This window comes from Panthera uncia, chromosome D4, assembly GCF_023721935.1.
Source record: "Panthera uncia isolate 11264 chromosome D4, Puncia_PCG_1.0, whole genome shotgun sequence".
Classification (NCBI taxonomy): domain Eukaryota; kingdom Metazoa; phylum Chordata; class Mammalia; order Carnivora; family Felidae; genus Panthera; species Panthera uncia.
In genome coordinates this window covers 86,618,284-86,639,467 of record NC_064807.1, presented here as the reverse complement: position 1 = coordinate 86,639,467, position 21,184 = coordinate 86,618,284, and the positions used below count along the sequence as shown (strand labels likewise).

Below are 21,184 nucleotides of genomic sequence, written 5' to 3'. Positions count from 1 at the left end.
ATATCGGGCAGAATCTGTTTGGGACCCTATCCGAAGTCATCTGACACTTTTCTGAAGAATCGCTTGTTGAAATGAAATTTGCGTCTCCAGCATAAAAGTCAAAGCAGTGAGCTTAAAACTTTTTTCCTTCCTGCCATCCTGAGAATGAAAGTTAAAACTATTCAGAAGGAGAGCTTTTTTCTAACCTGGAGAGTAAGCCCCCTCCCGTCCCCATCCCCGGTTCTACACTCTGGGGAATTTAGAACTCGTACGCCTAATGCTCTTTTCCAAGCCTGAGTCTAGACACGAGTCTAGAATCGTGCCGGATTCTCTTTTCCAAGCCTGAGAAAATGTGCCACTGGACCCACGGGTTGTATATGATCTGCTGTGATAAATGGCTCCAAAGTGTTTCGCAAAGAGGAGACATTCAGCTTCTCACAGCAACCACCCCCGAGAGCCCAGTGCTCGCCAGGTCAGCGTACAAGAGAGTCAAATGTACCGCTGTTCCGTATAACCTGCGCCTTTGCTGCAGTCTGAAAGGGTATCTGCTATTTGTAGAAAAGAGATCTTTACGTTAACTCTGAACGCGGTGTGCAGGGAACGGTTATTTCAGTAATTATTTAGTGTTCGTGTGTGAGGGGAAAAACCGGCCTGCTTAATGCAATCAAGGATAAGAGTTCTATTCTCGGCTCCTGGGAGCAATTCATTTATCTGTCCTCAGTCCAAAGCTACCCTGGCTGGTAAGTATAGCAATAGTAGCTGTAGGATCTGGTTTTCTTTTTCTCAATTCCCCCTAGGCTAGGGAGGATTGGTATTTTTCCATCAAAAAATTAATGTGGAAGAGGAAAGACAAAAATAAGCCCATGCCTCACGGAAGAAAATTATCAAACGATTTAGCAATCTTACAAGCACCTCACGATTCTCGGCTGGATTAATACAGAGACCTTCCCAAACTTTGTTAGATTGAGACAAGAAAAAATGGAGTCATTTTCAGTGAAACAAATCCCCTTCGCTTTTCCCTGAAGACAAAAGAAGCTACAAATGTGTTCTCCGAAGAAAACAAGTCTCTGTTCCCCTGAGATGTCCCACCACAGGAAGGAGGAGTGTGCAAGCAAGGCTTCTGGGGCTGAGAAAGCCCCAGGCAGACATGGCAGACTGGGGAAAATGTGGTCTGAGCTCATAAAAATCACAAGGGAAATAATCTTTTATGCTTTCCCAAAGACAAACAAAAAAGAAACTACTGGTAAAAATGAAAGCAGCAACTTATCCAACTTTAGAACATGTTTTTACGCCCAAAACTTAGTTATGACGCGACGGTAAGTTAAACCACGCGTGAAACAGGGTGAGTGTCATTACTGTTCCAGTTGCTTGTGATAATGCTATCGAATCCCTCGGGGATTCCGAGTCCCCAGACACACATCAGGAACTCCCACGCCGGGCCGTGTGACAGCCCTGCAGAGAAATGCCGTTCGGCGCAGTTGCTGACAAACCAAAGGACTACACTGGATCTGTCGTGACCCAAGAGAGCGACAGAACAGAGCGGTGACTTCATTCCACTTTCTAGCAGCGCAGGCCTGACAGGGACGGTCAGAACCTCATCTGACGGGCTCCGTTCCAGAAAACAGAAGTCAGGGGACCGAAAGCGGAAGCGGCACTGCACCGGCGCTCCAAGGAGACACCTGACGGCAGAGGTCTGCGGATGGCGTCGCGTTACCGGTGACACTTGAGCGCTTTTTTTTTTTTTTAAATGCTTTTTGTAAGTTTATTTTGAGAGAGGGAGAACATGCACAAGTGGGGTAGAGGCAGAGAGAGAGGGAGAGAGGATTCCAAGCAGGCTCCCTATTGTCTGCACAGAGCCCGATGGGGGGCTTGATCTCATGAACCGTGAGATCGCGATCTGAGTTTAGATGGAGCTTAACTGACTGAGCCACCCAGGCGCCCCTCGAGTGCCGCTTTAAAACACATGAATGAGGGGCGCCTGGGGTGGCTCAGTCAGCTGAGCGTCCGACTTGGGCTCAGGTCATGACCTCGCTGTTGGTGAGTTCGAGCCCCGCAGACGGCTCGGGGCCTGGAGCCTGCTTCAGATTCTGCTTTTCCTCCTCTCTCTGTTCCTCCCATGCTCATGCTCTTTCTCTGTCTCTCAATAATAAATAAACGTTAAAAAAAAAAAAATTTAGAACACGTGAATGAGTAATGGGGTCTCACCGGTCTTGGACGGTGGTTCCTGGAGAAAAACCCTTCCAACAGAATCTAAGTTCTCTGGCTCCCCATGCCCCAGACCACTCTGATAAAGACTAACTGCAGGGGAAAATCCCAAATATCATAAACACGGGAAACTGTCTCAAAGACTGCCTGGAATGCAGAAAAGTCACTCTGCTCTCTGTCACCTGCCGCACCCTATCAGAGCCACCCGCACAGGCGGCGGGCTGATGTGTGTTGTAGGGGTGCGTGTTCCACACACAGATATGAGACTGAATTGTTAAGACTGTGAAGCATTCAAATGTCACCTAAGCCCTTTCCTAATGTCCTTTAAAGGTTAATGAATTTCACTAAGGTAAATATACTGTGGTGAAAGGGGCCAACTACTCATTCTTTTACCCTATTTTAACATTTTTCTTAAAGCAATCTCTAGACCCAACGTGGGGCTCAAACTCACGACCCTGAGGTCGAGAGTTGTGTGCTCCACCAACTGAGCCAACCAGGCGCCCCTATTTCAACATTATAAAGGGCTTAAAAACCAAGGAAGCTGGTTATGCCCTAGTTCGATACATCTTAATCCTGACCACGAGTATCTTGTTAGGTACTCACATCTGACATAGCGGATCTAACCCACGAAAGCTGCTCAAGTTAACCAATGAACTAGGAATTTCTGGTAATAGTTTAAAGACAGGTTAAGGCAAGTAAGGAGACAGGACAACATCTCAAGAGCAAATGAAGAAACAGAGCAAACAGAAATCAGGAGAGAAGAAGAAAGATGATGATAGAAGATACAGAAAACAAAAGGCATCCGTCCATTTTCTCACCTGTCAGATGGGCAGTCACCCTGAAGTCTGGCCATAAATGTGACACCCCGGGCAGAGATACGGGCAGGCAGGCAGGCACCATACAAGGCTTGTGGGAAGACAAATAAATGTGCCACCAACAGTCACAATTCCACACACGTGACTATCCAAGCACACAGATGCCTCCTTGGCCTCAGCAGTCCTGCACTGGAGAATCGATCCTACAGATACAGCTGCCCAAGTGTGCCAAATGATCAATGTGTCCAATAGCATTCCTGATAACGACAGAAGATGAGCATCCCCAATGTCAATCAGTGGAAGGGGGGAGAAAAGAGCTATCGGTTCATTTTTAGGAGTTTCTTATGTCTGGCAGTGAAGATTGTGACTGCCGACCGTTGTCCCCTGTTGGCCAATTTTATGTCCCCGAAGACTCAGATACTATCCAAGATATCATTAAAGGTCTTCTAACTCAAACTGCGGTTCTTGAATGTCCAGATGCCAAATAACTTACATAATGTAAATTGGAGCTGCATTAGAGTTCTGAAAAAGATCTATGTTAAATGTAAACACAGGATTCTGTCACGGATTTAGAAGGACATGGAAAATGTCCACAACTAAGTTTCATGACGAATCTGAAACAGGAAGTTACAAAGCAGCATGTATTCCAACTTTACTTTAAGAAACAAAATTTTCACAGAACAAAGATGAATAAGTAAATAGAATAAAGATTTTAATTTTTCTATCTGGTTTTCATAATGTCTACAATGAGTATTTATAATGAGAAAAAACTTGAGGAGCAGTTTTTTAAAGGTTATGGTCATTACTAGTTATTTTTAAAGCGGGGCAACATCTTTAAGTCAGTGAAAGAAAAAACTGTCAACCCAGAATTCTTGGTGAAAAGATCTTTTAAAAACAAAGGTGAAATAAAGCCTTTGGCAGACACACAAGAGCTGAGAGAATTCAGATCTACACCTGAAGAAATGTCAGAGGAAGCCCTTCAAGCAGAAGGAAACCCAAACAAAGAAATGAAGGACACCGGAAATGATAAAACCACCCATGTAAGCAAAAGAGGTTTTTTTTTCTTCTTTGGATCTATTCAGCGGTGTCTGGGTGGCTCAGTCAGTTAAACGGTTAAACGTCTGCCTCTTGATTTCTGCTCAGGTCATGATCTCACGCATCCTGAGTCTGAGCTCCGCCTTGAGCCGCACTGTCAGCCCAGAGTCTGCTTGGGATCTTGGGATTCCTTCTCTCCCCTTTTCTTTCTCCCCCTCCCCTGCTCACTCTCTCTCTCTCTCTCCCTCTCTCTCTCTCTCCCTCTCTCTCTCTCTCTCTCTCTCTCTCTGTCTCTCAAAAGTTAAGTAAATATTAAAAAAATCAATTTAAAAGATAATGAACTGTTTATAACAACATATCATGGAATTGATAACGCAGGTAGAAGGAAAATGTACAAACAATGACGATATTGCAAAGGTGGGCAGGGCAGAAATTGAAGAATACTGCTCTAAGATTCTCATGTGATACCTTAGTGGTACGATGTCACTTGGAGACAGACTGGGGTAAGTTAAAGATGTGCACTGTAACCATAATGCAATCCCCAAATTAACACACAGTGCTATAACTGATAAACCAACGAAAAAGATAAAAGAAATCATAAAAAATACTCAACCCAAAAGAAGTTGCAGAAAAAGAAGAATAATGGAACAAAGAAAAGATGAGACAAATAGAAACCAAACAGCATTATGTTGATTTAAACCCAACATGATATAGGGGGGCCTGGGTGGCTCAGTCAGTTGGGCGTCCGACTTTGGCTCAGGTCATGATCCTGAGGTTCATGAGTTCGAGCCCTGCATCGGGCTCTGTGCTGACACCTTGGAGCCCGGAGCCTGCTTCAGATTCTGTGTCTCCCTCTCTCTCTGCCCCTCCCCCACTCATGCTCTGTCTCTCTCTCTCTCTCTGAAAAAGAAACGTTAAAAAAAAAAAAAAAAACCCAACATGATATAATCACATTGAATGTAAATGGTCTATGCACTCCAATTAGAACAGATTGGGTGCCGGGTGCCTGGGTGGCTCAGTTGGTTAAATGTCCGACTCTTGGTTTCAGCTCAGGTCATATCTCGTGGTTCGTAAGTTCAAGCCCTGTGTTGGGCTCTGCACTGACAGTGTGGAGCCTTCATGGGATTCTCTCTCTCTCCCTCTATCTGTGCCCATCTGCCCCCCAATCTCTCTCTCTCAAAATAAGTAAACTTAAAAAAAAAAAAAGTAAAAGTTAAGTAAAATGAATCTTGACGCTTACTTAACACCAAGACAATTTAATCGGGGCGGGAGGAGGCGGGGAGTCTTTCCAACAAATGGTACTGGGACAACTGGATACCCACTTGCCGAAGAATGCAGTTGGAGCCCAATGTCACACTATTTACAAAAATTAGGTCACAATAGATCAAAGACCTAAACGTAAGAGCTAAATCTAAAACATTTAGAAGAAAACATAGGTGTAAACCTTTGTGACCTTTGACTGGGCAAGGGTTTCTTAAATACGATTACGATACCCAAAGCAGAGGCAGAAAAAAATAAAAAAATAAACTGAACTTCACCAAAATGAAAACTTTTGTGTTCCAAAGGACACTATCAAGAAAGTGAAAGGTCACCTGAAGAATGGGAAACAAACAATCCATTTTAAAAATGGGCAAAGGATCAGGGCGGCTGGGTGGTTCAGTCGGTTAAGCGTCCGACTTTGGCTCAGGTCATGATCTCGCAGTTCATGGGTTTGGGCCCCGCATGGGGCTCTGTGCTGACAGCCCTATGTCTCCCTCTCCCTTCCCTGCTTGTGTTCTGTCTCCCTCTCTCAAAACCAAATAAACATTAAAAATAAAAAAAGAACCAGAAGCTTCCTGCTGAAACCACGGGTCATCACAACTATTTATTAAAGCTCACAGACTTTTATACTAAAAAAAGGTGAATTTTACTATATATAAATCGTGCCTCAATTTAACACATTTTGCTAAAGTTAAAAAACAAAACAAATCAGATCAGGTCACACACCTACCCCAAGGCAGCCAACGGTCAGCAGCCAGGTCCTGACCGAGGTTCCCTAGATATTACCGGATACAGGAATCCACACCCACCTAACTCCCTGACCTCCTCTCCCTGGGCCCTCCCTCCCGCTCCGGCCACCGGCGGCCTCCTGGCTGTCCTCAACTGGCCAGACTCGCTCCTGCTACAGGCCCTGTGCTTGGAGCTTTCTTCCCTGAGATATTCATGAGACCTGCTCTCTGACCTTTTGGACTTTACTCAAATGTCAAGTGTCAAAAGCCATGGGAAGGCCTAATTTTACGTACGACAGGAAGATGCAGCTTCACGGGGCAAGCAAACAGCGTCTGGTGTTTCTGAGATACTTTAGTCATGAGCCGTGGAGGAGAGGCACCTTCTTTGGCCAGCCTCTTTAAAACTGTAGCCCGTACCCGGATGACCTCCTTAAATCCCTTCCCTACTTCAGGGTCCTCTGTCACACCTGTCACCATCTTAAATACTTCCTGTCTTACTCATTTCCCTTATTGTTCGTCTCTCCGTGACCAGGGCAGAAGCGGTTGGTTGTCTTTTGCCTGCTTTGTTTAAACGCTTTATCCCCAGCACCTAGAACGGAGTATTAAGTATTTAACGAAGCATTCGTTGAAAGACATAAACAAACGCCAAAATTCCTGAAAGAAATGACGTGTCGGGGGTGTTTTGGTAAAAACAAACCAACAAACCAGCAATCCCACCATGTTAGGCCCCCCCACCCCCACCCTGTCTTGGTACTCTGCCTCCTGCCAGGCCTCTAGCCATCCCGGCCTTCTTTCAACTCTTTCAACTTTACTGGGAGAGGCAGTTTTGCGTATCAATTATGCTTAGAGTTAACCTATTACTCAACAAATGGTCACCAAAAGGAACTACGTGCCAGGCGGGGCCTGCAAGCTAAACAACTGTACTGGAGCCCAGTCCTGTAGGGAAGGAAGAGAAAGTTTCTTCAAGATTCCTTTTGAGTTGTTTTGGTCTATTTTTCTCAAGTCAGAGAAGAGGGCACACTGAGAACTGCTCCTCCGACCCAGCCCTTATCAAAGATCTGCTCAGACGAACCATTCGAGGGAAACAAAGGTTAAGAAGGTTAAGTGAAATCACGAAGAGGTGCTTCTCCGTGGTTAACGGCTGAAGTATCTCAGAAACACCAGACCATACTGCTTTCACCGTTAAGCTGGATTTTCCTGCCTTATGCAATATTCTGCCTTTTGGTGGCTTTTCTCCGCCTTCCCTACACGAGGAATCTGGCTATAGTTCCCAAACTCGAATGCACAGTTCTTTCCCTTGGGAAGTTCACCAACCACAAATGCCATCTGGGTATAAACAGCATACCAAAGCGTCAAGGTCACTACAAGATAGGAGAGTGGGTAGGCTTGTTTTTGGCTGTCAGTACAGCCCTGAGATAACTAAGAAATCCCTGGAACGGGCGGGGTTGATACATGGACCAACGTGGAATCAAGAGAAGGCCAGCGGACCAGCAAAACAGGGCCACTCGATAAGGCCAAAACAGAGCAGTGAGCAGACCTGCTCCGCGGGGGTGGCAGAGAGCGGGCCCCATGTGGAAAAAACACGGGGCCCGCGGCTGTTCATCCTGCCGCCGGACGAATCACCGGATACCAACTCCCTGAACGACGCTGGTCTTCACCATCCCTACGTTCAGACTGAAGACATGCCCCTCAATTCTTCCCTATGCCCGGGAGAGAGTGCGGTGGACTAGAGATCTAACCTAAGAGAACCTAAGGCTCTGCCGGCCCCCTGCAGGCAGTTCCTCGCTATTACGGAAGAGCTCAGGGGGCTGCAACATACTGGAAAGCAGTCACCTACCCCATCGCCGCAGAGGGGGCTCCAGGATTGTTCTTCAGTTCCTGCACGTTTACCACTTGAGGGACATTCTTCAGAGTTGATTCAGTCAAGGTACTTACAGCTATTTAAAGAGAGAGGAGAGGGGCATGTTAATTGCCGTACAGGATCAAAAATTCCAGCCATGTATAAATGCACAACCAGGACACGAATTCAAGCAGTAATCTTATTACGTAAAGGAAATCTACTCTGGGTAGTTCTGCAGCTCTGTGATCAATGGGACGGCCGGCCTACTCCATTCACAAAGATTACGGGATGAGGCTCTGCGCAATTTAATCAGACGTACTATTTTAGGGAAAAAGAACACTGGTCAGCTTTTAAAGGGTGGAGCTGCGGCACCTGCCACATTGTTGGCTCGTCCTGAAAAGGGGCGGAGAGAGTAGGAGCGTAAGAGAGTAAGAGCGGTGTTCAGGTTGAGGATTTCTGCCACCCACCCGCCCACCCACCCAAACATTCTTTCGCACGGGCGGCTTATCACCAGATTCTTTTAGGTGCTGGGAATACAAAAAATGTCCAAAACCTAGTTTCTTCTCTAAAGGATCTCACGGCTTAGTGAGGCAGACGCATGAGTAAGACGGAGCTTTTTTTTGCCTTAGGATTTAAAACTGCATTCCGAAACACTAACATTTTCTAAGTAACTACCAAGACGGCCCGAGCAAAGCTCCCGGGTCTCCTCTACGGACATTTCTGGCACAGTGGAAGGCTGTGGCCGAGGTAGGACGGCGGGCCTGTGATGGCCTGCTGTCATTCCCTCCTGCAAGGAAGCGACCAGGCTCGTCCTGCCTGAGCCTGCACACATGTCACCTTTCACATCCAAACGTGCCTACACCTCAGAAATGTTTGCTTCCAAAATGATAACAGAGATCACACCGTCTCCCGCTGAGTGGAACAACCCTACATTCTGGCCGATTTTAAGTTTATAAATCATCAACTCAGTCAGCTTGATCTGGGGCCTACTCAGCGCAATGCTGACCAAGATTCTGCACGTTCCGAGTAATGTTTAAAGAAAACATCAGAGGATTCTACTTGTTCTGAAGGCCCAAAGGTACCTTAGAAAGCTACCTTGTTTGTGCGCTTTCATACCTGTTTGAGGAGCTTTAATAAGGGTTTTAATATTAGAACTTTTCTTAGAACGCTTTCATCACTGGACAATGGTAATCCTTTTTTGTCATAATCAGACCACTATGTCTTTTTAGTCTTTTAAAAAGAACGGTCCAAAGGGATACGTGTTCCAAGCAGTGCTAAAATCCACAACCAATTTCCTTCAACTAACACAAAAACACTTGCTTTACGGCGGAGTTTCTCGACTTCAGCAGTATTGACATTTCGGGCCTGGGTAATCCTCTGTTGTGGGGGTGTCCTGTGCACTGTAAGGTCTTTTGTGGCGTTCCTGACCTCCACCCGCTAGAGGCCAGCAGCACCGCCAACTGCTGGCGAGGAATGCGGGGTGAGAAGAGCCTCCACTTGAGAACCAGTGGCTTGTACAAACTGATTAGTGGTAACCGACGCGCTCAAGGCCAACTACTTAGAAACCCTAACACAGAAGATTCTGGGTAGCCGCAAAGCATTGACAAAGTGCAAGCGCTGATTATGATTAGTTCGCTAGACTTTCTGTCTGTAAAGGCTAACCCAGCCATCTTTAAGAAAACGCCGTACTAAAAAAAAAATTAAAAAAAAAAAAAAAAAAAAAAAAAAGAAAACGCCGTACTGCAACAGAAAGAGCACAGGGGTGGAGTCTGGGTCCTGGAACTTACTGGCTGGGTAACCGTCACCTCTCTCACCTGACATTACTCAGAAGCAAAATGGGCACGCGAAGACTCACCTCCCAGGGGGGCTGGGATCCTTATGACACTATCAGGCAATTTTTAGTGGCTTAAAGCAGACGCTGTTCAAAAGCAGGGATCAACAACTTCATCAGAAAACCACTCGACTGAATGCGGCGGATCTAATACCTCCCCCCAAAACAAAAAAAGCATCGGATCTAGTCTCTGCCTTCTTGGAACCCTCTCCCCAGAAAGGGGCGGGGGTGAGGGGGCCGTCCCATCGGGCCTCTCTTCTCAAGGGCAGCAGAGAGAGCCGGCTGTTGCCTGGGACCCGCCGTGCCGGCCGGTGACTGCCGAGGCTCCCGTCAGTCTCCGCAAAGCGCAGGGCAGCCGTGTTACCTGGGGCCTGACTGGCCATCTGCCGTCTCAGCGCTGCAGCGGCGGCCGCCTGGGGAGCCGAGATGGGGTGGGAAGGACCAGGTGCGCCGTGTTTCACGGTTTTTGTTGCAAGCATCGTGCTATCGGCCCCTTGAGGAATAAGTTTGCTGGTAGACGTAGACGCTGAAGGAAAAAGAAACCCAAGCGAGGGAGTGGGTCAGGGAGGAGTGCACAGAAGTGAAGACGGCAAATCCCCCAGTGTGAGGTCGCAGGGAAAGCGCTAAGGTTAAAGATGCTTCGGCATAAACACACGAAAGTACCGATGAACTCCCAGGCTGGCGTCTCGATGCTCCAAACATGCCGCGTGCCGTGTGCCTGCTCGACTCTGCCAGCTACGGCACTTGACACAAGCATCTCCTCTGATACAGACCGAGACAGAACTTACAGGCCAACAGAGGTCAAGGCCTCGCTCTCCTCTCATAAAAATCTCTCCATTCCAGCACCTCCCGATCGGTAAGTGCTTGTTCCCTGTTAGAAGTCGCTTCAGTGTGGGGTGCTCGGAGGCTCAGTCGGTTGAGTGGCTGACTCTTGATTTTGGCTCGGGTCGTGATCTCATGGTTGTGAGATCGAGCCCTGTGCCGGGCTTCATACTGAGCATGCGGCCTGCTTAAGCTCGCTCTCTCTCTCCCTCCCTCTGCCCTGCTCACGAGTGTTCTCTCTCAATTTCACTTCAGTGTGAAATCCTGACACTCTGGAACGGAAGGTGTGACAGCCCAACAGTGGTCACCTCTGTGAGCCAATGCTGGGGCAAGCATGGCAGCTGGCAAGGTCCGGGGCAGGATATGGCAAAAATGATGAGCTGAAACGAGCCAGGATTTGAAAGGCATGAGTTACGGAGATGTGGCTTTAGAGTGAGGCAGACAGCCTCCTCCTCTTACACCTGAAACCACCGTTTTTGTTGTTGTTGTTTTTATGCATGTTTATATATCATCTCTACACCCAACATGGGGCTTGAACCCCCGACCCCGAGATCAAGAGTCGCTCATTCCACCAACTGAGCCAGCCGGCCGCTCCAACACCTATTTTAGAAACACAAGCTAGACTCAACAGGGAAGCTGTGTCAGTGTGAGCCCGGCCGGGTCCCTCCTTCCTACCTCTTTCAAGGGGACCCACCTCCTTTGAATTTGTCTTCTCATTTCTGAAACACTAGCGGGGACGGGCCGGACTGGACTTACGGGGGTGACCGTGGCACAGTTCCTCCATCGGACCCAAACCTGAAGGGGATCTCACCGCTTACTTACCCGAAGTTCCCATCACGCCGGGCGAACCGTGAATCAGGTGAGATTTGGCAAAAGGCGCTGCCTGCGGCAAGACGCCGGGCTGGATGGAAGGGGTGCGAACCACGGGCGCGTGCCGAGGGGCCTGCACCGCCGCGTCTTCGTCCTTACAGGACGCCCGCGTGTCTTCGCTCTCCAAAGACTGGGACACGGACGACGTGGAGCTGGCTTCGTCCAAGTCTTCATAGTATCTCTGCGACAGGAAGGCTGACCGAGACAGGCTGGCTGCCAAGCCCGAAACAAACACAAGAGAGACGGTTCAAGCGAGTCTGAGAGCTACGTTACTTTCACTGTCGACGGAGAACTATCCAGTTTAAAAACACTTTAGCGATGACTTATTTTAAGTGGAAGAAGCCGTGGTGGAAGGTGAACACATATGGTTTTGGGTCTTTGCTCCAAGGAAGCTTTGAAAACCCGAGCTGCGTAGGACGGGAACGTTTTGAGTGTCGAACAAACAACAACAAAAAATGTGAAGTAAGAGACGGAATACATGCAAATGCAGGAGACCTCGAGCCCCCACCAGAAGCTCTCACAGGCAGAACGACAACAAACCAAGGAAAGTACCAGACAAGCGTCCACCAAAGAGTCACTTTGCAACAACAAACTTTTAAGAACAGGCGTCGCACGAACTGGGAAGACTGAATGTCCTCAGTCCCGGTGCCTCCAACACGCCCAACCATCGACTGCTTCTTTTGAATCAATTAGGTTTAAAAAAAAAAAAAAAAAAAGTCACTGAAATTAATCCTGACTTTTCCCGCTTTTTCTTTTTTTCCTCCTGTTAAGCGATGAAGGAAGGCTTCCTGCCGTTTTGGAATACATTATTACTTCCCGTATACCAGAAAAACCATACACCAAACAAAAGACCCGGCCCTTTCTCAAGTTGTTTAAGACCACTGCTAACATCTACTGACTTCCTGCCTTACAGGCCCATCGCTCCGCAAGATTTTGTCGCAATAGGCAAATACAACCGAAACCCATCGCTCCCTGCTGGGACTGCTGCACTCGTCAATCTGGTGGCCATGAGCCAAATGGGACTAGGTGCGACAAAAACAATTGAAAGTAATTTAATGAAAATTTCGAGTTGTCAGCTTCACCGGCCACGCAACAACTACGTGTGGCTACCATAGTGGAGCGCACAAATATAGAATATTTCTCTGGTCGATGCAAGTTCTACCGGACAGCACTTTGCCAGAGTATTCTCGTGCACGTACTTATGCAACAGGGTGACTTAGAAATACCATCCCAAACCACCAGCACTGCTAGTGAAAGCACAGTGCAGATTTCCCGAGACCGTACTTGGCGCCAGGTGCCGTGAAAGGGATCTATATAAATGATCCCCTTTAATCCTCCTAACTACCCTAGAAAGTAAAAATTGCTATGATTGGACTTTATAACTAATGCTTAGGAAGGCTGGGGTGCCTGGGCGGCTCAGTCAGCTAAGGACCCGAATCTTGGTTGCAGCTCAGGTCATGACCTCACGGCTTCTTTGTGGGTTCAGGCCCGGCATCGGGCTCTGCGGTGGCAGCGTGGAGCCTGCCTGGGATTCTCTCTCTCCCTCTCTCCCCCACTGTGCCGTCTCTGTCTCTCTCTCTCTCAAAATAAATAAAAAACTTGACCACGTCCTAAACAATAGCACATAAGACTGAACCCTGTGTGAGGCAGAACTGTAACCCCATGACCTTTGCCCCTGGTGCCACACCCATAAGGTTATGCTTCGTCGGACGGCAAAGGGATGCTGCAGACATAATTAAGGTTACTCGTCAGTGGGTCTTAAGATAGGAAGGCTGGCCTGGATCATCCAGGTGAGTCCAATGTAAAATCTCACGAGCATTTCAAGGCAGAGGAAGTCAGAGAGCTGAGGCATAAGAAGACCGTGCTCTCGCTGGCTTGCAGATGAAGGGGCTGGGAGCACGTGGCAAAGAAACACGGACCTCAGTCCTACAGCTGCAATGAACTGAATTCTGCCAGCAAGTGGAATGAGCTTAGCAGCGGACTCTTCCCCAGAACCTCCAGGCCAGAGCCCAGCCCGGCCACCATCTTGGCTTCCGCCCAGGAGCCCCGAGCAGAGGACACAGTTGAGCCCCTCTGCGCCTGGACTTCTGCCCCACACATCTGTGATGCTTTCAGCCACTAAAGGTGGTGCTTTCAGCCACCAAAGCCGTGTAACAGCGTGTGCAGAAAACAAACACAAACCTCACATTTTCTCAGGGCCACCGTGCTCTAAAAGAGTTCTCTAAAATCTTGGTTCCCAAGAGGTAATAGCAACAAAAGACGATTCACATCCACTGCCTTCAAGAACTGGATAGAGAGAGACTGACATTACTACGTAACTCCCAAGGTCTGATATAGCCCGGGAGACCTCGCAGTTTCCTCCTTCATCATCGGGAGGCCATTCGCTGACCTTGGATGGAGGGAGAGCCACTGGATGAGACATACAAGCGCTATGCTCACTCGCAGAGGCCAGGAGGCTGGAAGGCCCAGTCTCCCAGCGGTGCTGTCCTCATAGCTGATGTGAGCCGCTCCCTGCTGGGCTCAAGGATGCAGCTACCTCCTGGCATGAGAAAAGGGGCCCGTTGAAACCTAAAGAATCTTTTTCTGCTTAAACTCCAACTCAGATTAGAAAAGGCAGAATGCCAGGTTAAGAGAAAAAAAGAAAGACCGAAATCATCGGTAGATGCAAACGTCCCATCTCATGGGGAACATACAGAAAGTATCACCTTTGAGCTCAAGACAAGGATGCCCACTCAACACTTTAATGGACTCTGCACTGACCGTCCTAGCCAAAGAAATAAGGAAAGAAAAAATAAAGGAACAAGAAAGTAGAAACAAAGTGTATCTATGGAGACTATAACTATTCCCATAGAAAGTCCAAGAAATAGCCACAGACATTATTTGAATAAATGAGTTTAGCTAGGCTGCTGGATACAAAATCAAACATAAAAAAATCCAATATGTTTCTATTATCACATCTAACATAAAACATAAAATGAAATTTAATGAAAAAAACCCACCATTTTAAGAACATCAAAAATACGAAACTCTATGAATAAATCCAATAAAAGATGTGTATGTCTGTCATGAAGAAAACACTGAGAAATTAAAGACCCCACTAAACACACACCATGTTTAGGAACTGAAAGATCAACACTGTACAAACATCAATTCTCTCAAGTCAGTCTAGAGATTTTATGCAATCCCAATCAAAATCTCAACTTTTCTTCTAGAGTTGAGGGATACAGAATTTAGCAAGACAATTCCGATATTAATATGGAGATGGAAAGCAAGCGCCAAAGCATTCTAGATCACAGGTCAGCAAACTAAGACCATGAGGCAGCTACCTGTTTTTATAAATAAAGTTTTATCGAAACACAGACAAGCCCATTCGTTTATATACTGTGTATAGCTGCTTTCTCATCACAAGGGCAGAGTTGAATCAGGTACAACAGAAATCATGGGGCCAGCAAGCCTACTATACACACATATATACATATGTGTATATACATATATTTTTTACGTTTGTTTATTTTTGAGAGAGAGAGAGAGAGAAACCCAGCGTGAGCAGGAGAGGGGCAGAGAGAGAGGGAGACACAGAATCTGAAGCAGGCTCCAGGCTCCGAGCTGTCGGCACAGAGCCCGACGTGGGGCTCGAACTCACAGACCATGAGATCAGGACCTGAGCCGAAGTCGGATGCTTCACCGACTGAGCCACCCAGGCACCCCTTTACTACCTTGAAGAAAAAAAGTTTGCCAACCCCTGTCCTAGACTGTAGAGCTTTCTGTGATGATGGCATTACTCCATCTATGTTTCCCGTCACAATAAACACTACTCGCATGCGCCTACTGAGCACTTGAAATGTGGCTACTGGGTTTGCGTAACTGACTTTTTAACTTTAGTTTTTATTAATTTAATTTAAACAGCCTACTGTATTAGACAGCACAGCTTCGGAATTTAGAAAAAGAACAGTACTGAGGCTTTATTTTAGTAGGAGTTAATTAAGGCAACGTAGTAGCAGTGGTTTCCAACCAGTGTGTGAGACCAACAGACCTGCACACAAGGATAACTGATTTATAACAAAGGTGGCCACAAAGCAGTGAGGAAAGGGGTCCTTTCAATAAATATTATTGGGATGATCAGCTATCTAAATACAAAACACGTATGTCTCAGGCACAAATCAATTCCAGACAGTATACATCCACACAATGGACAACTATTCAGCAACGAAAAGGAACGAGCTACTTATGTGTGTACGCATCACACATGTGTGTTTTGAGGGGAACCTCAAAAACACACTAAGTGAAAGAAACCAAACAGAAAAACTAGATGTGATCCCATTTATATGCAATTCCCAAAAAAGGAAGATCCACACAGAAGGAAAAGACATCAGTGGCTGCCGGGGGGCAGAAGACGGAACGACCACAAAGAAGCGTGAGAAAACTTCCCGAGGGGTGCAGGTGTTCCCAGACTGGAATGTGGTGACAGCGATACGATCCCGTAAGTTTTAATAAAAATTCTCAAACTCTATGCTTATAGAAGATGAATCTTATGTAAACCATACCTCAATACCATCGTTCAGAAGAAAACCAATTCCAGGTAGGTGGTAAATCTAAATCTGCAACGCAAAACGTTAACATTTCCAAACAACGAGAAAAGTGCGCGCATACTCTTGTTACCCCGTCCTACAGAAGGATTTCTCAAACCGAACACGGAAAGCACCAACTGCCCCAGAAAAGGCTGGTAAGTCTATTTTAAAACTAAGCGCTTCTGTTTTTGCCAAAAGACATCACCGAGAGGGAAACGAGGAACAGAGGGGGTCTCTACAACCCATATAACCACGAAGGGCTGGTATCCAGAATGAATAAAAAGCTTTACAAATCAGTAAGACAGATCATCCCATAGGTAAATGAGCAAAGATGGCGTCACACACTTCACGAAAGTCAACTATTAACTAAATATTTAGGAACACGTAAAAGGGTTACACCAGAGTTTCAAAGGAAAAAAAACTGACACTATTAAGCTTGGCAAAGATGCAGAAAACTGAAATAGTTTTACCTTGACGGTAAGAGTAAAATAAGCTGGTACACCCACTTTGGAAAACTGCACAGAAGAATCCACCAAAGCCGAGCGTGCGGACAGAGTACAAACCACTTCCATTCCGAGCCACGTGGCCAAGTAAGAGGAGGACGTATGTGCCCCAAGGACGTGCACAAAGATGTTCAGAACAACATTCTATTCTATCAGCTAAAAACCGCAAACACTAAATGCCCACTCAGAGGAGAATGGATGAACAGGTGCGGCACATTTATACAGCCAAATACCACATAAACAGCCACAAAAACCATCACAGCCTCCCGTGACGACTGAGGACTCTTACAAACCTGCTGTGCAACAAGAGAAATCCATCCAGAGAATAAACGAACGGACGGAGACAGCAGGCCAAACCCTCAAAAACCAGGCAAAACCAAATGACAGTGTCTGGGGAGACAGGCTCCAGGTAGTAAAGCTCACAACAAAAGCCAAGTCAAGGAGATTAAAGAGAATGACAACTTCACACGCAATGTCCAGCCCTAAACCGGATCCTTGATTTAAAAAAAAAAAAAAGAGTTGCCATGAAGGCCCAAAGAGGGACAGCTGGCAAACTGAGTATGGACTGCATATTGGTAACAGTGTTCTGTGAATTTAAATGTTCTACCCCTGACCACTGTATTATTGTGTAAGAGAATATCTTGCTTTTAAAGGACACATGCTGGTTAATTTAGGAGTCACGAGTCCTGTCTGCAACTTATTTTCAAATAGTTCATTAAAAACAGTAGAGAGACCTGTACTCTAAAAATTACAAAACACCGACGAAAGAAATTGGAAAGAACACAAAGAAACAGAAAGACGTGCCGTGCTCACGGACCGGAGGAACAAATAACGTCAAAATGGCGATACTACCCAAAACAATCTATACATTTAACGCACTCCCTATCAAAACACCAACAGCATTTTTCACAGAACTAGAACAAACAATCCTAAACTCTGTATGGATCCACAGAAGACCCCAAACAGCCAAAGCAATCTTGGAAAAGAAGAACAAAACTGGAGGCATCACAATTCCAGACCTCAAGTTCTATTACAAAGCTAAAGTAATCAAAGCAGTATGGTAAAAACAAAACAAAACAAAAAACAAACAAACAAAAAAACAGACCAAAACAAAAATCCAAAAAACAGTATGGTACTAGCACATTAAAATAGATCACACAGACCAATGGAACAGAATAGAAAACCCAGAAATAACCCCACAAGTATATGCTTAACCTTTCACAAAGGAGGAAAGAATACACACAATGGTAAAAAGACAGTCTCTTCAACAAATGGCGGTGGGAAAGCCGAACTGCTACACGCAGCAGAATGAAGCTAAACTATTTAATTTTACTACACACAAAAATAAACTCAAAAAAAGGGAGCCCAGGTGGCTCAGCTGGTTGAGCGTCTGACTCTTGATTTCGGCTCAGGTCATGATCTCAGGTCACGCTCTGTGGACTCGAACCCCACGTTGGGCGCTGCGCTGACAGCGTGGAGCCTGCGTGGGATTCTCTCTCCCTCTCTCTCTGCCCCTCCCCTGCTCATGTGTGCACACACACGTGCTCTCTCTCACAAATAAATAAAATTAAGAACAATAATAAACTCAAAATAGATCAAGGACCTAAATGTGAGACCCGAAGCCATTAACGATCCTAGAAGAGAGCACAGAAAGCAATTTCTTTGACATCGGCCATAGCCACACCTTTCTACACAGGTTTCCTGAGGGAAGGGAAACAAAAGCAAAAATAAACTACTGGGACTACATCAAAACTAAAAGTTTCGCCAACAAAACTAAAAGACAACCTACGGGATGGAAGAAGATATTTGCAAATTATCTGGTAAAGGATTAGTACCCAAAATCCAAGAACTTCTACAAGTTGACACCAAAAACCCCAGATAATCCAATTAAAAAATGGGCAGAAGACACGGACATTTTTCCAAAGAAGTCACACGGACGGCCCACAGACACATGGACAGATGCTCCCCATCACTCATCATAAGGAAAACACAAATCAACACTACAATGGGGTATCACCTCACACCTGTCAGAATGGCTAAAAATCAAAAACACAGGAAACGAGGGTTGCTGAGGATGTGGTGAAAAAGGAACCCTTGTGCACTGTTGGTGGGAATGCAAACTGGTGCAGCCACTGTGGAAAACAGTATGGGGGTTCCTCAAAAAATTACAAGTAGAACTACCCTACAACCCAGGAATTGCACTACTGAATATTTACCCAAAGAAAAACAGTAATTCAGAGGCATGCGCTCTGATGTTTACTGTAGCATTATTTATGATAGCCAAATTCCAGAAAGAGTCCAAGTGTCCGTTGACAGGTGAATGGATTAAGACGATGTGAGGTGCATGCGTGCTGCCTGCTGCGTGTGTGTGTGTGTGTGTGTGTGTGTGTGTGTGTGTGAGTGTGAGTGTGTAGAAACATAAAAAAGAATGAAATCCTCTAAGGACCTCGTATAAGCAGAATTATACGGTATTTGTCTTTTCGCGACTGGCTTCTCTCTCTTAGCACAGAGTCCTCAAGGTATTCTTTAGATTAAAAAAAAAAAAAAAGCTATTAAGAATTCTCTGGTCTTTTTTTTACCTAATTCAACATTATATGATTAACGAAAAATTAATACATCATGATACAGTGAAGATTAAATTTCTTTTAAAAAAAATTTTATTTTTGAGAGAGAGTGTGCAAGAGGGGGAGGGGCAAATGGCCGTGTGGGGTAGACAGAGGATCGAGAACGGGCTCTGGGCTGAGAGCCCGATCCAGGGCTCCAAGTCACAAACCGTGAGATCATGACCTGAGCCAAGGTCGGACGCTTAGCCAACTGAACCACACAGGAGCCCCTAAATTTCTCTCTTCTATTTTAATTACCAAAGAGCATCTGTTGGTGTAAAAAAGTTTCAACTCAAAACAGAATTTCAAAGAAAAAAGCAGATATGGGCACTAAAGCAAAGCAAAATTATGTATGAAATTACACATGACAAGTATTTTTGAAAGAAGAAAATGGAGACAATAAATCTAGATAAGGTAAGGGAAAAAAATAGTGTTTCATAAGTCACAAAGCTTCTTTCCAGCCAAGTGTGATTTCACTGTCATTCCCTCACCAGTAGTTTCTTTATTTAAGCGATTTTCTCTCCCCCAAATGCAATTCCACTAAAACCCCACACAGAACAGAAAAGTAAAACATCTCCATACAAAGCGGAGACTTGGATCCCTAGAGCCAGCTCAGTCTCCTCCGAACCCTTGGGAACGACCGCCACATAACCTAAGGACTGCGGAATACGGCGTCAAAGCCAAAACGACGACCTCCAACTGCCGTGTCCTGTATGGATAAGCTGCTCCCTACTCCGATATTCAGATGGGCAACAGATTCTGGGGACATGTTCTCTATTTCCCACGAAGAACCAAAGGAAAACACAGACACACAGACCCCCATCCTACTTCCATACCAAGTACTGCGAGTTTTAGGCTAAAAAATTCAGGACCTTTACCTGGAGCGGTGGATCTCACTGGGGGCGTCTTCCTCTTGGCCAAGAAGTTTCTCAGTTGTGCTTGTTTCACGGGGGACAGTTTGGCTGCAAGAAATTCAAGAACCGTTAAGTACTTAAGACTTGGTTTTTTAAGGTGTCAACAGAAGAGAACAGACAGGTGAAGAAGGAGAAGGTGTTTACCCGGCACTCTGGGCAAGGGCTTGGTGTGGGATTCTATGCTGGTTTTCAACAAGGCATTGCGGAGACTTTCGAGGTCACTGTCAAAACTGAAAAGAGGACAGGGTTAGCTACAAACCGACTACGACCTGAGAAATCTCCCCGAATATAAATGCCAGAGATGAGAGCATCCCTAATATAGAAACAGGAGATCCGAGCCATCAGTGTAGTCAATCCAAAAGGAGACGGATTCCAACCTCCCCCCCGACCAGCAAACACAGCACCAACAGTGCTTCAGCACAAAGCGCATCTGGCCTAAAGGCACAACCGCAAAATCACCCTAGGAACTTCAGGGGGAAAACTGTCTAACTGTCGGGTCTGAAAGTTTCTGCTCAAAGTGACAAGTCTTGAGTTTCTAGAAAAGTTTGTCAACCTAATTCTGCCAGTTAATTTTCTTTTTTAAAAAATGTTTATTTTTGACAGAGAGAGAGAGAGAGAGAGAGAGAGTGACAGAGTGTGTGTGTGTGTGTGTGTGTGTGTGTGTGTGCGTGCGCGCGCAAGCAGGTGAGGGGCAGACGGGGGGCGGGGGGACAGAGGATCCAAAGCAGACTCTGCACAGACAGCAGAGAGTCCGATGTGGGACTCAAACCCACGCAACGTGAGATGATGACCCGAGCTGAAGTCAGACACTTAATGGATTGAGCCACCCAGGTGCCCCTCTACCAGCTGATTTTCTTTCTTTTTTTTTTTTTTTTTTTAATTTTTTTAATGTTTATTTTATTTTTGAGACAGAGGGAGACAGAGCACGGGTGGGGGAGGGTCAGAGAGAGGGAGACACAGAATCCGAAACAGGTTCCAGGCTCTGAGCAGTCAGCACAGAGCCCGACGCGGGGCTCGAACCCACAGACCGTGAGATCATGACCTGAGCTGAAGTCAGAAGCTCAATTGACTGAGCCACCCAGGCGCCCCTCTACCAGCTGATTTTCAAAAGAACAACACTGTTTCTGTAGAATCTGCCATCATCTATTGGCACCTGTTTCATCAGGCACACTTAATTTCACTCTGATAATCCTCTGACGGAGGTATTGTTA

At 46.1% G+C, this 21,184-nt stretch overlaps 1 protein-coding gene across 9 annotated transcripts in view; it reads right to left on the bottom strand.

Annotated features, from left to right (window-relative positions):
* NUP214 (nucleoporin 214) overlaps positions 1–21,184 on the bottom strand; it is a 94,721-nt gene that overhangs the window by 39,455 nt on the left and 34,082 nt on the right. For all 9 annotated transcript variants that reach the window (XM_049630369.1, XM_049630385.1, XM_049630376.1 and 6 more), the window contains 5 exons: positions 20,118–20,203; positions 19,938–20,021; positions 11,338–11,598; positions 10,058–10,219; positions 7,860–7,959 (listed from right to left, as the gene is read on the bottom strand). In XM_049630369.1, the coding sequence (XP_049486326.1) occupies positions 7,860–7,959; positions 10,058–10,219; positions 11,338–11,598; positions 19,938–20,021; positions 20,118–20,203 (693 nt within the window). The remainder of the gene's footprint in view (positions 1–7,859; positions 7,960–10,057; positions 10,220–11,337; positions 11,599–19,937; positions 20,022–20,117; positions 20,204–21,184) is intronic.